The 15,807-nt window shown below is 43.7% G+C and overlaps 1 protein-coding gene across 4 annotated transcripts; it reads right to left on the bottom strand.

The window, feature by feature from the left end:
* Nucleotides 1-202: 202 nt before the first annotated feature.
* Nucleotides 203-13,058, bottom strand: LOC114678452 (uncharacterized). Of its 4 annotated transcripts, XR_013417595.1 has the most exons (3): nt 12,927-13,058; nt 8,069-8,203; nt 204-2,765 (listed from the first exon to the last, which is right to left on the bottom strand). XR_013417595.1 is itself a non-coding variant. In XM_078002743.1 (2 exons), exon 2 carries the CDS (start codon nt 4,558-4,560, stop codon nt 4,237-4,239), a length of 324 nt encoding a protein of 107 aa, XP_077858869.1. In that variant the 5' UTR covers nt 4,561-7,403; nt 8,069-8,430; the 3' UTR covers nt 2,955-4,236. The 4 variants fall into 4 exon arrangements, 1 of the variants encoding a protein (XP_077858869.1); XR_003729889.2 differs by lacking the exon at nt 12,927-13,058 and having other exon boundaries at nt 203-2,765; nt 8,069-8,430; XR_013417596.1 differs by lacking the exons at nt 204-2,765; nt 12,927-13,058 and adding an exon at nt 2,773-2,946 and having other exon boundaries at nt 8,069-8,430.
* Between the last annotated feature and the right edge of the window lie 2,749 nt (nt 13,059-15,807).

The following is a 15,807-nucleotide window of genomic DNA, read 5'->3' as shown; positions in this document are numbered from 1 at the left end:
TCTTCCTTGAATGTAGGTTATTTAGAAGTATGTTATTTAGTTTATATTAATTTGAAGATTTTCTAGACATATTTCCAATACTGACCTCTAATTCAGTTATATTCCATTCAGTTTAATGAACATACTTTGTATGACATTAATACTTTTAAATTTATTGAGATTTATTTTATGTTCCAGTATATGATCTATCTTGGTACAAGTTCAGTGTTTACTTGGAAAGAATATGTATTCTGTTGTTGCTGAGTGAAGTGTTCAAAAAATGTCAATTAGGTTCAATTGGTTGATATTGTCATTTAAATCTTCTATATCTTTACTGATTTTCTTTCTAGTTCTTCTATCAACTGTTGATAGAGAGTTGTAGACATCTCTGACAATACTTGTGGATTTCTCTTTGCTGTCTTCTTAATTTTGTTTCATGTATTTTGAAGTTCTGATGTTAGATGCATAAATATCTATGATTGTTATTACCTCTTGATTAGTTGACCTCTTAATCATTATAAAATGATCTTCTTTATGTCTAGTAATAATCTTTGTTCTGACATTTGCCTTGTGTAGTAATAGTCATTCCAGTTTTCTTTTGATTAGTATTTTCAGGTTATATAATTTCCCATGTATTTTCTTTTCACCTACTTGTTTCCTTGTATTTAAAGCATGCTTCTTATAGGCAGCATATTTGGGTCTTCACATGACACTAACTTTTCAAAAGTGTTTCCACATTCTGAATATTATTGTACTTGATAGTGAAAATAATCATAATTTGTTGAAACTTATATTAGTTCCCTATTGTTACTGTAAGAGATGATCACACATTTAGTGGCTCAAAACAACACACATTTATTATCACAGTTCTGGAGGTCAGAGTGCCAGAAATAGGCCTTACAGGACTACTATTAAGGTGTTGGCAGTGTTGATTCCTTCCGAAGGTTCCAGGGGAGAATTCATTCCCCGCCTCTTCCAGCTTCTAGAAGCCATCAGCATTCCTTGGCTTGTGGCCTCACCCTCCTCTGCTACTCATGCTGATCTCCTGCCTCCCCCTTCTAAGGATCCTCGTGATCACACCAGGCCCACCTGGCTAACCCAAGATAATCTCCCATCTCAAGATTCATGTTTTCTTCACACCTGTGAAGTCTCTTTTGCCATACAGGGTAATATTCACAGGTTCCAGAGATTGAGGCATGTGTTTTTACATCATGAGTGTTGTGGATTGAATGTGTGTGTCTCCTCCAAGAGTATGTATCACAGTCCTCACCCCCAATGTGATGGCGTTCAGAGGTGAGGTTATTCACCAGGGTTCCACCTACATCACGAGGATGGAGGCCCTGTGAACAGATTAGTGCTATTATAAAAGAGACCTTAGAGAGTGCTTTGGCTTCTTTCAGCCACAGAGAAAAGCTGGTTGCCCATGAGCCAGAAAGCAGGTTCTCAGCAGACACTGAGTCCTTCAGTGCCTTGACTGTGAACTCCCCTGCCTCCAGAAGTGTGAGAAATAAATACTTACTGTTTAAGCCACTCAGTCTATAGTATTTTGTTATAGCAGCCCAAATAGGCTGAGACAGTAGGTTTTATTATTATTCGGGTATGGTGAGGGAAATGGGTCAAGAGATGACTGCCATTATGTAGAGAGTGTGTACTCACAGTTCAAAAGCGGAGGTCACACCATGCCAAGCAGGGCCACGTGGGGAAGCGCCAGGATGAGTTGGGAGGCAGAGGGAATGAGAAGAAAATGTGGGCAAGAGACTTTATTATGGATTGTGAGGGGGAAATGTAGGGCAGGCAAGCAGGTGTAGTACTATCCATTTTAAGTAATTTCACCGGGGTCTAGGGCATCATGGCTATTTCTAGTTGTTTAATATCTGTCCCTGGGGTGATTAGGGCAGGGGGATAGTGGCTCTGCAAGTGAGAGCTAGATAAAGGGGGTCACTGGGGGAATGGGCTTTGGATTGGTGGCTTGCATACAAAAGGCATACTTACTACTACTAGGAACTGACCAGCCCTGGGAGGGGGAGTCTCTCCAGGATCAGCAAGACCCCAGAAGTCAAAACATCAGAGAATACAGAAACTAGAAAGGCACGATTAGAAGAACATGGACATCCTGTAATGTAAGCATGACATTCAGTGTAAGTGTTATGTTCAGTTTACAGGACGAGAAATTTGAGACTCAGACATTAAGTAACAATTGTCACATAGTCTCTAAGAGGTAGAGACAGAATTCAAAGCCAAATCTGCCCAAATACAGCTCATTCTCCTTAAATAAATGTCGATATCTGCAATTTTACGGATCACAACCATTTATCAATGAAAACAACTCTATATAGGTAAGGGAGGCATCCTTCATGAATTCTTCCTCCCATTGCCACAATTCTTGCAGTTAATCAAACAATCTGAGCCAGTCTTCACTTCACGAGAAAAGCTATCTCCAAATGCCGAGGACGTAAACAACTATAGAATATAATGACTTTATGGCAGAAAATCTCCTACAATGTGGAAGAAAGGAGACCTTCGTCATCTTTCCCTGTCGTGGACGTCTTCTCAGTGTGTCGAGGTGTGTTCTGTGACTTCCGTGGAAAGGGCATGGCTGTGTCCTTCTATGCATTTTGCAGTCATTCCCATCTGCAAATACCATTCCTTCCGTAAATAACAGTCACTTGTTAACTCCAGGAGCTATTGACTTCCCTTTCTTCAATACACACTTCTGTGGGCTTGCTGTCTGCTTCCTCCTTGCAGCCATGGTAACCGTTGTTGGGTAATGCATGGTTGCCAGGCTCCTGAACGGGAGTGAGATTTTTTTTAAACTTGATGTCACATCCAGGACAAACAAGAGAAGTCCTTTTAGCCATATAGGACTCCTATATAACCAGAGTCTTTTAGAAGAAAGTCGTGTGACCTAAGGCATCCCCTCCAACTACTTTGGTAAGGGTCCTCCACCCGCAGAGATCTGTCTCTATTCTGAGATGGAGAAAAAATGATTAGAGACATTATGCATAAAATGCCTGCTGTGCCGGCATCCACAGGTGGACCAAAATTCAGTGAATGCTCACAACTGCCTTAAACATAGGTACTAATATAATTGCCGTTTTACAGATGAGAAGAGCTAAAATTTGGAACATCAAGCCCGATGTCCAGCAATGAGAGTGAAGCTGGGATTTGGACCCGTGTGAATGATTCTAGGTCAGAGTGTGTGCTGTAAAACGCTCTTGCTGGTTCACCTGAAGTTTAGGGCACATACCATTTTCATTATGTGTATTTTATTACCCACTAGCTTTCTTGTTCTAGAGGTGAAAGGATAGGCTCTCTTCTTCTCAGTGAGTGAGCTTACACCCAGAAAATGCAGACTTTCAGGAAACTGGCAAAACCAAGGCAAACTTTCTCTAACAAGGAGAAAGGGAGAACTCTTGACCAAAAGAGAAGGTAAAGGGCAGCTGTGACCAACTGCAACACCCCTCCCCTCCACACACACACACACACACATACACACACACACACACACACACACACACACACACACACACACACACACTGTGGGAGGTGCACTGCCCTGATTCCACCTGGTGGATGGCAGGGGCAGTGCTGGGCCTCTCTGGAGTCTCTGAGCCTTTCCATTTCCTATAAGCTGGGATGGTCCTGCTATGGAGGCTGGCCGGACATTCTGGCCTGTGATGGCATAATTCACCTACCAATGATTCAACAACACACAGCTAGAGTCTAATCACACTCAGACATTCAAAATCTACCACTTCACTGCAATGCCGCATCAGCCAGCTTTACAAGCAAGGTGTCAGCATGCAGATTGTGTTAGTCCATTCTTGCACTGCTCTAAAGAAAGAAATGCCTGAGACTGAGGAATTTACTTTAAAACAGGTTTGATTGGCTCATGGTTCTGCAGGCTGTACAGGAAGCATAGCAGCTTCTGCTTCTGGGGGAGGCCTTAGGAAACTCACAATCATGGTGGAAGGCAAAGTGGGAGCAGGTGTCTTCCACGGCAGGAGCAGGACCAAGGGAGCAGAGAGGTGCCACAGACTTTTAAATAACCATATCATGTGAGAACTCACTATCAGGACGATAGCTCCAATGGGGTTGGTGGTAAAGCATGAGAAACTGCCCCATGATCCAATCATCTCCCACCAGGCCCCATCTGCTACACTGGGAATTGCAATTCAAATGAATCTGGGTGGAGACACAGATCCAAACCATATCAGAGACCAAAGAAGGACAATCTTCCCATAAAGTTATATTTGCTTAAGGGGTTCCCAAAGTGGATTTTCCTGGGGGCCTCTTCTGTGGCAGCATGTCACTACACTGTGTCAGCATGTCACTACACTGTGTCAGCACGTCACTACACTGTGTCAGCACGTCACTATACTGTGGCAGCACATCACGACGCTGTGGCAGCACGTCATTACGCTGTGGCAGCACGTCATTACGCTGTGGCAGCACGTCACGACGCTGTGGCAGCACGTTACTATACTGTGGCACCACGTCATGACGCTGTGGCAGCACATCATTACACTGTGGCAGCATGTCACGACGCTGTGGCAGCACGTCATTACACTGTGTCAGCATGTCACGACACTGTGAGGCATTATTCCCTGAACTATCTGCACCTTATTGACACTCAGATGTAGGCTGACATTCTTAACCCGTGTGAGAGTTTTTAGATTGGCAAGAACAAAAATAAACGTGAACAACCACACACAGAATTAGGAGAAATAAAAAATAAGCTGTTAATCAAAAGAAAAAAAATGAACTGCCAAAAAGGATATGAAAGTAGCCAGTCTTATTCTTAATGAAAGAAATGTAAAATCAATAAGATGTTCTATTTGTTTATCTGCCCTAGAAAAAACAAAAGTAAAACTCTTCTGTAGACAGTATAAGAAAACATTTACATATGCTGTAGTGAGAGTATAAATTGGTTTAATTATTACGGAAAGACATCTTGGAAAAAATACCACCTTAAAAGCAATAGATTAGATAGTTAGATAAGATAGGTAGAGCTAGGTAGGCACACACACACACACACACACACACACGCACACACACACGGAGTAAAAAACATACAGTAGTTCTCCCTTCTTCGCAGTTTTGCTTTTCCGTTACCTGAAACCATGTTGTCCAAAATATTATAACTGTGTTCAACTATGGTCCAAAAATATTACACACAATAAGGTACTTTGACAGAGAGAGAGAGAGCGCGCCCATATTCACATAACTTTTATTAGAGCATATTGCTATAATTGTTCTGTTTTATTATTAGTTATTGTTGGTAATCTCCTACTGCGCCTAATTTATACCTTAAACTTGATCATAAGTACATATGCATAGGAAAAGACAGTATCTAGAAGGTTCTGAACTACGTGGTTTCAGCATCCACTGGAGAGCTTGGAATGTACCTACGGCAGGTGAGGGGAGACTACTGTGTATATACTGCATGTCCTTTGACCCAGCAACCCAACTTTCAGGCATGTAATCTGCGGTGATTAAGAATGTATGACCAGGCTGGGTGCAGTGGCTCACGCCTGTAATCCCAGCACTTTGGGAGGCTTGCAGATCACCTGAGGTCAGGAGTTCGAGATCAGTCTGGCTAACATGGCAAAACCCCGTCTCTAGTAAAAATACAAAAATTATCCGGGTGTGGTGGTACATGCCTGTAACCCCAGTTACTCAGGAGGCTGAGGCAAGAGAATTGCTTGAACCTGGAAGAAGGAGGTTGCAGTGAGCTGAGACTGCGCCACTGCGCTCCAGTCTGGGCGATAGTGCGAGACTCTGTCTCAGAAAAAAATTAAATACAACAACAAAAGGAAAAAAGGATGTATGACCAATATACCTGAAAAGATGCTTAACCTCATTAGAAATCAAAAACATGCAAATAAAACACAAGGTTCCATTTTTAATCAAAGTGGCAAAAATCAAAAGTTTGATCATATAAAGCGTGGGCGAGGCTGTGGTGGCATACGTGCCCTCAGCCGCTCTCGGGTGACAGCGTTATTTTGCAGCTACTTTGGTGGGCAAAATGTTTTTCCTCTACGACCTAACATTCTGAATCTCCCCAGAGAGACATTTGCACACGTGCACAAGGTGAAGATTGAATGCAGCATTGTCTGTCTCAGCAAAAGCTAAATACGACCCAAATATCCAGGGATAAGAAAATAGCTCAATAAACGTCGGCTTATCCTTATTATGGAATCCCACACAGCAGTTGCAGATCTTCGTGTGTTGACATGGAAATGTCTCCAAGACATACTGCCAAGTGAATGTACAGCATGTTAACATCTGTGCACCACTCGGTGTCACAAATGAAAACGATTCAGCATATCTATCTATCTATATCTCACTTAGGTATCTGAAAATACACGTACGTATGTTTCAAAAAAGGGTACACATTAACCAATAATAGTGGGTGTCTCTATGATGGCTGTAACAACTCGATTGAAGCTGGTTAACGAGGACTTTCGTCTTACCTGTTTTCAGTAAGTTTTTTATCAAGAACACATGTTCGTTTACAGTATGTATAATTTTAAAATGTTTTAAAAAGTAACTGTGAAGATTTCACTACACTAATACTTACCAAGGCATTATTTGGTATAGTGAAAATTTGGAAATAGCTTAATTGTCCAACTACAAAGTATTTAGTTAAATATATTATGGGAGATCTCGATAGATTACAACACAACCATCAGAAAAATATTTCGAAGTCCAGTAAACAACCGAGAGGAAATGTTCAGAATAATGATCAAGAGAAAAAAGCAGATTATGCGACAGAGTGCACCTCATCAAACACCTGTCAACTCCAGGGTCCAGGGCAGAGATGGCAGATTCCAAAAGCAGAGCATGCTGGCCCAAAGGCTCAAGGTTCAGTAATACCGAAGTCAGCAATGTTGGTGACTAAAGTCACCATTGTGCAGAGACAACAGAAAACTGAGGGCCAAAGAAATTGAGAAGAAAGCCGGGCCGGATGGCTGGATCAAGGATGGAGGCAAAGTGCTAAGGGTGTTGCTGCCTTTGACAAATCCCATCTGCGCCTCTCCTCCTTCCACACCCTTCTGGAGTAGGCCCAGCTGTGCCCAGGGTCTGATCCCAGGGACTGATAGTCTGGAGTCTGCAGGAGGTCTGGGCCTCGCCCTCTAACTGCTTGAGCAGGGACCGGGTCAGGCAAAGGACAACGGCCTCCACCTGCTGGGAGATCTTTCCAGACCAGAGAGCAGAACGTGCAGACTGCAGAGGCCTTCTGGTTTGCTGGACAGTGGTGTGCACTCCAGGCTCAACTCTTCATTCCTCCATGGAGTAAAAAGCCCCGCTCCACCTCCTGAGCAAGGCTAGGTTGTGAATACCCTCTCCTCTGACGTATTGAGAAACGGGTCCACATTCATTCAGTCACAAGAAATGTCACTCAAAATGGAAGTTTCCTCCTTGAAAGTCAAGAATGAATGTTAGAAAATTAAGTGGCGGAATTAGTCAAAGAGCAACCCCTTAGTGGAATAGATTTGACATTATGGAAAAGGAACAGAGAGAAGGAGAGAGAACAGAAAAAGGGGGTGGGTGGGTAAAGGGGGGAGAGAGACAGCGAGCTTGATTTCTGCGTTTGTAAAGGACAATGTGGTTTTGTCTAACCACCTGCTGCAGCAGGGCTGGGGCCCAAGGGAATCTGTGCCCTCCCATGCGGTGGAGGGTAGGAGATCAGAAAGACGAGAGGCTGGGGAGAGGGCGAGATCTGTAAATACAGCTGAAAAATGATCAGGCTTCTAAGCACAAGGCAGTTATGGTTTAAAAAAATTAAAATTAAAAATTTAAATAAGTTAAAAAGTTTAAAAAATTAAAATAAGCAACGAAACCAACCACCCAACGCGTTCGAATCCCGGCATGAGTTTGAGGATCCAGAAGTGGAAGAACTGAATGGAGAGAAACAAGGAAGATGCGTTTCTGCTGCAGGAGCCAAATGCCAAGTGTCAGACATGATTCCTGAAGCTGGGAGCCTCTGAGTTCAACTCATTATTTCCATTCGTTCTTTTTTTTTTTCTACTGTGTTTCAATACCTTTTCCTCCTCCGGCTTTTCTACCTGCGTGAAATACTTACTGGTGGTGAAGGGGAGGAACAATTCCAAGCCTGTTGTTTGTTTTACAAGTGGACTCTTGCATGGAGAGGAAGCTCAGGAACTGGGTGGCTGGGCAGGAGGGCCGCTGTGTGCCAGGTTCCAGCAGACTTGCAGACCTGCCCAGGGCAAGCGGAAGAACTGGTGAAACCTGCACGCCTGCTTTGAAGATCTCAAGAACAATTTGCTTTGCTTTTATGGTTAAGCCAGCAAACATATTAAAAGCTTTTCTGGGTGATTTGTCAATGGATTTAGTTAAACAATTTAGAGCCTGACCCTGGGAATCAGTCTGTGCTTTAGAGCAACACTGACACCACGTGTTTGAATCTTTAGGACTGAAAGGAAAGTAAGATCATGAATGGAGGAGCAAGGAGAGGATCCCAAATATAGCAGCTCTCATTATGAGGACGCACTCATTTTACCCACTGAGGCTCTGAAAGGGTCAGCGGTGATGAGCTGGTCTGGCCTCTGCCTGCTGCACCCAAAATTGAAAGTGGGTGTCTGTGATTCTTGGAGTCCTTTTAGGTAGAAAAGATTATTCAGGGACTATTTTGATTTTAAAAATTAATATTCAACATATTGAAGCTAATTCTTAAGTTTTTAAAGTTCAGCTTCTAAACTTTATTACTTTATTTATTAGGAAACTGTATGCTCAACATGCACTAAGTGTAGTATTTGGGAAAGTCTGTCGATCAGAAATGAAAATATTCAGAAAGAAACCTGAATATAAAAAATGGAAAAAGCACACTTACAATATTTAAGGGGCTAATTAAATTTGCTATGGGATCCCTTCAAATATTGACATTTCCTTTACAGATTTATTATATTCAGATCTTTTCAAGGGTATCTGACTGAGAAGTTTCCCCAAATACTTAGATAACTTTTAAAAATCATATAAAATAAACATAAAAATAAAGCAGCATGTTAAGTTGCTGAAATGACCACATACTGTTTTCAAATTTTGAAAACATCCTTTCAATTTAATATCATAAATGTAAATAACTAAAAAACATGTAACATTAGAATCATAAGACTCATAAGACTTCCAAAGCACTGTGGGAGGCCGAGGTGGGCGGATCACCTGAGGTCAGGAGTTCAAGACCAGCCTGGCCAACATGGTGAAACCCCATCTCTACTAAAAATACAAAAATTAACCAGGCATGGTGGCATATGCCTGTAATCCCAGCAACTTGGGAGGCTGAGGCAGGAGAATTGCTTAAACCTGGGAGGCAGAGTTTGCAATGAGCTGAGATCGCACTCCAGTCTGGGCAACAGAGTGAGAATCCATCTCAAAACAAACAAACAAACAAACAAACAAACAAACAAACAATTAAACAAAAGCAGTGCATTCCATTAGAGGACAAGTGGTCTATCAGACATTGAGAGGAGGTGTGGCCCTCCCTCTGCCTTATTTCTAAGTTTTGGCTAATTTTTCCTAAAATTGTTATCAAAAACTTTGCTGATGCAGCATTTTAAAAATAATACATTGAGAAACCAAAACTTATGGTTCTGCCTCTTAAACTGGCAGAACAATGATGGAAAATCAGCCAACTTTTGTCTCTCCCTTCAGAAATGTTGCTGAGCACAACTGGTTCATCACTTCCCTGGCCTCCTCCTCACAGCCATTTGGTTCCTATGGCCTAAAAGTGTGTTGTGTAATTACTGCTAGGACTTTCTATCTAGTCACTGTAAGTTTTGCTGCTGGCACTTTTACTTGGATTTTTAATTTGGATTTGCATTTATTTGACTTGCTTGTGTACCAGTGCCAACTAAATTATAATACAATGGTTTCTCATTACTTAGAATTTTTATTTTAACCTTGCTTAAAGTTCTCTTTTGGACTTAATTAGATTCTTAATTATATAATCATGTTTACAATCATGTTAGCATCTCTGGGCAGTCACAACTGTGTCATGATGGTTACTTGACAAATATTGATTGTAGGGCACATGTCCTCAGTTTCAGAGATGTCAAACTGTGGGTTGGTGAGGAACATGTCTCAGATCTGAGGAAACATGGGACATCACAGAGTATCTGAAAGATTAAATTGAGAGTCTAGCATACAGAACACTCATAGCATCTATTTTTTGGTTCTTCATAAATGTTAATTCCCCTTTTCTTCTCCCAATACTAAACTTTAGGTGACTCGACTCACGTACATCTTCCTCCTGCGAAAAGCAATGCATTGGGGAATAGTCGACTATTGTAAGGCTTCCCCAACTGCCAGCTTCTATAGACCCTGGTTCTTCCCTTATTCTTACCTTTGTGGGCATCTATCTGACAGGGCTGGAGGAGGGTCTGAGGTCTACCTGCTGCCATGAAGTCATGAACATGTGAATCAGAATGCTATTCGGTTTAGGTCTAATATTGCTTCTACTGACGCCCTAACCTACAGAGTAGCAGTTGACACAATCTCATTTTTGGGGGGATGTATTCCTTTTCCTTTTTAAAGAAATGTGTATAAATGTATGGTGTACAAGTGCCATTTTGTTACATGCATAGATTGCCTAGTGGCCAAGTCAGGGCTTTAGGGTACCCATCACCCAAATAATGTACATTGCATTCATAAGGCAATTTCTTGTTATCTACCCGTCTCCTGCCCCCTCACTCTTCTGAGGCCCTATTGTCTATCATTCCACTCTCTACATACATGTGGACACAATTTTTAGCACTCACTTATGAATGAAAACATGAGTTATCTGACTTTCTGTATCTGGCTTGTTTCACTTAAGATGATGACCACCAGTTTCACCCATGTTGCTGCAAAAGACATGATGTCATTCTTTTTGATGGCCAAATAGTATTCTATTATGTAAATAACAGTTTTTCTTTATCTAGTGGATTTTCTTCTTCCATTGATGGACACTTAGGTTGGCTCTATAGCTTTACTACTGTCACTGGTGCTACAATAAATATATGAGTGAAGGTATCTTTTTGATAAATTGATTGTTTTTCTTTTGTGTAGATAACCAATAGTGGAGTTGCTGGATCAAATGATAGCTCGATTTTTAAGTCTGAAAAATCTCCATACTGTTTTCCACGGAGGTTGCACTAATTTACATTCCCACGAATAGTGAATGAGTTCTTTGGCTCTACATCCTTGCCAACATCTGTGATTTTCTGTCTTTTTAATAATAGCTATTCTGGCAGGGTAAGATGTTCTCATTGTGGTCTGGATTTGCATTTCTCTGATGATTAGTGATGTTGAGCATCTTTTCATATACCTGTAGGACATCTGTAGGTCTTCTTTTGAAAAAGGTCTATTCCTTTTTTTTTTTTTTTTTTTTGCCTACTTTAAAAAGTACATCGAAATGGGATTATTTGTCTTTGTTGTTGTTGAGCCGTTTGAGCTCCTTGTGAAGTCTGGATATGAGTTCCCTGTTGGATGAATAGTTTGCAAATATTATCTCCCATTCTGTTGGTTGTCTGCTCACTCTGTTGATTATTATTTTTTTTTTTTTGCTGTACAGAAGCTCTTTAGTTTAACCAGTCCCATTTGTCCGTTTTCGGTTTTGTTGCCTGTGCTTTTGAGCTTGCAGTCCACAATGCCATTTGGTGTGAAATAGTACTAGGGAGTGCTTTCCAATCTTCTCCATGTCAGGGCACATACAACAAATGACACATTCGGCCAGCCGCAGGGGTCAGCGCGGAGGCTCCTGGAGACGGATTCTCCTACCTAGGCCGCAGGAGGACGCCTCTCACACTGCAATCCCCCCGCTCCCGCTTAGGGCGCACAAGAAACTCGCGGTGTTTTTTATTGGAATCACTGGAATTACTGGACCTAAGGAAGGATGTCTACCCCAAGAAGCCGAGAAGCAGGGGCGGGGGCATCCCTGGCAAGGGTGACGTTTGAGGAAAAGCGGCAGGCTGATGTGGTCAAGCTCCTGGGCAGCCCTGGTCTACGCGGCCCGGGGAGCATCAGGAGCCTGGCAGAAGGGACTTGGCAGCGGCCGCCCCCTGGCAGAGGGAGGCGGAGAACAGTCCCGGGACAGCGCGCTCCCATCTCCTGCTGTTCTGAGAGCCTCCTCCCCTGCTTCCTGCCCCAGAAAGCCCCATGCTTTCCCCCACGGGCGAGCTCAGCATGGCTGTGACGGGTCTGGGTCCGGTGATGCTCAGCTTGGGAGATGCCAAAGAATCCGAATGTGAGGCCTAGCGCCCGCAGACACCCTTGAGGTGGGGGGTACTGTTTGCTCTCCAAGTCACCAGCCAGGTCGTGCACCACGCCAGGACAACTCCGCAGGGCTGAGACACGTGGCTTCCCTGGGCCCAGCTCCTGGGCAGCACGTTCCATGTGTATGCCCTGAAATCACACCAACACATGCAGCCAACCCCGAAACTCAACCCCAAGGCCAGGACACGGGGCCGGTGCCTGGAGCAGCACAACGGGGTGCCCAGCTGTGACCCTGCCTACCTGGCAACCCTGAGTCTGGTGGCACTGGAGGCTCAGCGCCACAATGATCCTTTCTTGAGTTACAAAAAAAAAAAAAAAAAAAAAAAAAGAGTTTAACAAATGAAGGCCATTGTTCTTACTTTTTTAAAAAAGGACTGACTGCTTAGGGAGCTGCAGCCACTTAGCTCTACCTGACCTCCAAGAGTGAAGGGGCAGAGTCCCCACCTGTCACCATCTGCAGGACAGCCATGCTCCGCTGCACTCTCATTGGCTGGGAACCTCCAGCACTGGCTTTAGGCCCCATTGTGGACCCAAAGCGAAACTCTGAAAATAGAAATAAAGCAGCTCATGCTCCAGCAAACAAATACTATGATTTATGTCTACTGGAAGAAATGAGTAAGCAACCTCTCAAAAGTCAGAATCCAACTACAGCATGTGCACAAACCACTCACCCTGCCCCCAGACGGGCACAGATGTCGACTCTGCCTCTCCTTCGCTGTTCTAGTTTTCCTCACGAGCCCATGCCCACTGGGTAATAGGAAAAGCAAACTGAACTGCGTTTAGCATGAGCTGGTAAACTTAGTCTGTTTGCAATAATAGAAACTACTCTAGTGTCAAACAAATGCTCAGCCCCTTAGCAAAGACGTGCAGATGTTCAGATTTGATTGCCCTCCCTGGCTCCATGGCAAGGTGATGCCTGCGCTCTGGATAGAGTGGCCATTATAAATCATCTTCCAAAAAGGGCACTTTTTTCATTTTTAGAAACAAGTGCCTGGTTTAGCATGCAATGCAAATAAAAGTAACGTGCCACTGTCCGTGTGCCCAAACCATCCTCAGGTAACTGCGGTTAGCAGTGTCCTTCCAAATATGCTCCCTGCATAGAGGAACCTTACACACGTAGGTGAGCTTTCTCTCGTTATTACTTGGAATTACAGCATGCACCTTGTTCTACAGTATTTATTTTTTAACCACTCACGTCAGATCCATCCGAGATGTGTTTGAGAGAGAAAGAGGACACTATTAATAATTACGCCAGGACAGCAGGCGATGTTTGTTCACTCTCGTTAGAGAGGAGAGGTGTGGCTTAGGCAAACTCATGGCAGAGCAGACAGTGAGGCCCATTTTGTGTCCTGTATTTACACGCCAGTCTGTGCAACCGAGTGGCTGGGTTGGTCCCCTTCCTGCACTGTGGTTGCCCTCTGAGGTGTGACTGGCCTCCTCTGGCCTTTTGGGGTGATGCTCTGCAGGCCGCGGTGGAGTCTGAGGACCTGGAAACTGTTTTCTGGTTTTGGTGTCTGATTCACTAAGGCTTGTTTGAAGCCACCCGAGATCTCTGTGTGCCAAGGCGTCTCAGTATGGCTGTGTGCCCTTCATGTGGCTCAGGGAACTGTCAGGACTCCAGGGTGCCACATGCAGGTCCTTGCACCCTACAGCCCCGCCTTGGACTTGCACCATTTTGGGTGTGGTGCTGAGCTGGAATTCTCTGGAACCAGAAACTTCCCCTTCCTCTGCCCAGAAAAGCAGAAAATCAAGGTTCCCAGGCTCACTGATCTGGGTATTTCTAAAGCCTCTCTCCTTCTGCTTGAGAACTGTCCTGAGAGAAGGGATAAACCGACATCCCAGATTTTGTCATCCTTGATTCCTCTCTCTTTCCCTTCCTCGTGCAACCTCTCAGTTCCAGAAAATGCAGGCTGTCCATTTCCTCCAAGTCAGAACCTCCTGCTAAGGATGCCACTGAAGGACTGGAGGGATTTCTCTACACTGATCTGGGCCTATGATCTGGGTCATCTAATTTGGTTTTTGACTTACTAAGAAAGCCAGAAAACCCTCTCAATAGCAATCTGCTTTCCAGCTGATTATCTTCTACAGACAGAAATAGAAATTCGACGGGACGGTCAGCGCTGAGCAGAGATGCCACAGTGGTGGTGGGTACTGCTTTCCCCTGAAGCACTCCACTCCAGCCTGTCAAAGCCAGCAAGCCTTGAGTAGTTACAGAAATGGTAGCATTGCCAAGATCTGCTTCATTCTCTGGCTGTTGAATGGGTGGCTTATGGCCCCTGAGCTCACCACAAGGAAAGAGAGAAAGAAAAGTGAAAAAGAGGGCTCCCACCACCCACCTACCTGCTGCCGTTCCAGCTCATCAAAAACAAAAGTCTAAAACAGTTGCTGGAAAGTACCTTGCATGATTCCCTTCACAGAAACAGCAGAGAGGAGCAGCTGCACAGCGACCACTGGACACCAGGCAAACATTCTCCCATTGCTTCTCCTGCCTTTAGCCTCCCTTTATCTTGCTTCTCCCGTAAGCCAAGCATCAGATCTCATTTCCCTCTGAATTCTCCTACTTCTCCCGGCACTTTAGAAAACCAAGTCCTGTCCCCAGAGCCCCTGGTCAGTGGTCCCGGCACACCCAGGAGGAAACAGCAGGGTGGGGGCCGGCCAGTGGGTGGAAGGGGCACAGGAGTGGGAGAAGGCAGGCCTGGGACTGAATCTCAGTGCAAATGCGTGACCTGCAACAGTTTATTTATTCCAAGTCTCGGTTTCCTTATTTGTAAAATAAGAATATTATCGTCTACTTAATGGGCTGTGGGAGTTAAATATGCTCAGGAGTGTATAATTGATTCTCTGTGAAGAGACCTGTCCTTGTGTGAACAAGCCAACCATGCTTTTGTGAACAAATGTGCACCTGAAAGAGCCAGTCCTTCAGGATAGATCCCGAGCTGCTAACTGGGCCCACATTTATAACAGAGCCAAGTGGCCCTTCGCTGGCTAGAGGTCACAGACGTACTCTGAGTTCTGGGAAAATCTACACCTATGTTTAACTGTGGACTTTCAGAGCTTGCCTGAACCAGCCAATCAGAACTCCCCCACCTTGGCCAATCAGGACTTAGTTGTGTCAACCAATCAAAACTCAGCTGCATTGATCAATCAGAACTAAACAAGTTTGAATCCTTTATTTGCATAAACAGACCTGATTTAGAACCTACAAAAGCCAAACTCTCTCTTTGTTCTCTGAAATGCACACGTTCCTTATACAGGAAGACAGTGTCTCCCGAGTTTGCAAACTGTTCACTGTAATAAAGTGTCTTTCCTCCAAATTCCTTTTCAGAGAACTTTTGTTCAAACTTCAAACTACGTAGCTGCACCCAGGTGCCACAGCTGAGCTCTGGGGACATAGCTATGACCTTTATTGCTGATTTTTTTTTTTTTTCCAGGGCACTGCCTGCACAATTTCAAAAACAGAATTTAAATTAATCCATGGGAACAATTTTTATATCTAATTAAACGTGTTAGAGTTAATTAATGCAACAAACAACAAATATGTTCAACTGCAAA

The sequence above is a fragment of the Macaca mulatta genome, chromosome 5 (genome assembly GCF_049350105.2).
Source record: "Macaca mulatta isolate MMU2019108-1 chromosome 5, T2T-MMU8v2.0, whole genome shotgun sequence".
NCBI lineage: Eukaryota > Metazoa > Chordata > Mammalia > Primates > Cercopithecidae > Macaca > Macaca mulatta.
Note: the sequence above shows the minus strand (reverse complement) of the source record. Positions and strands in the feature narration are given on the sequence as shown.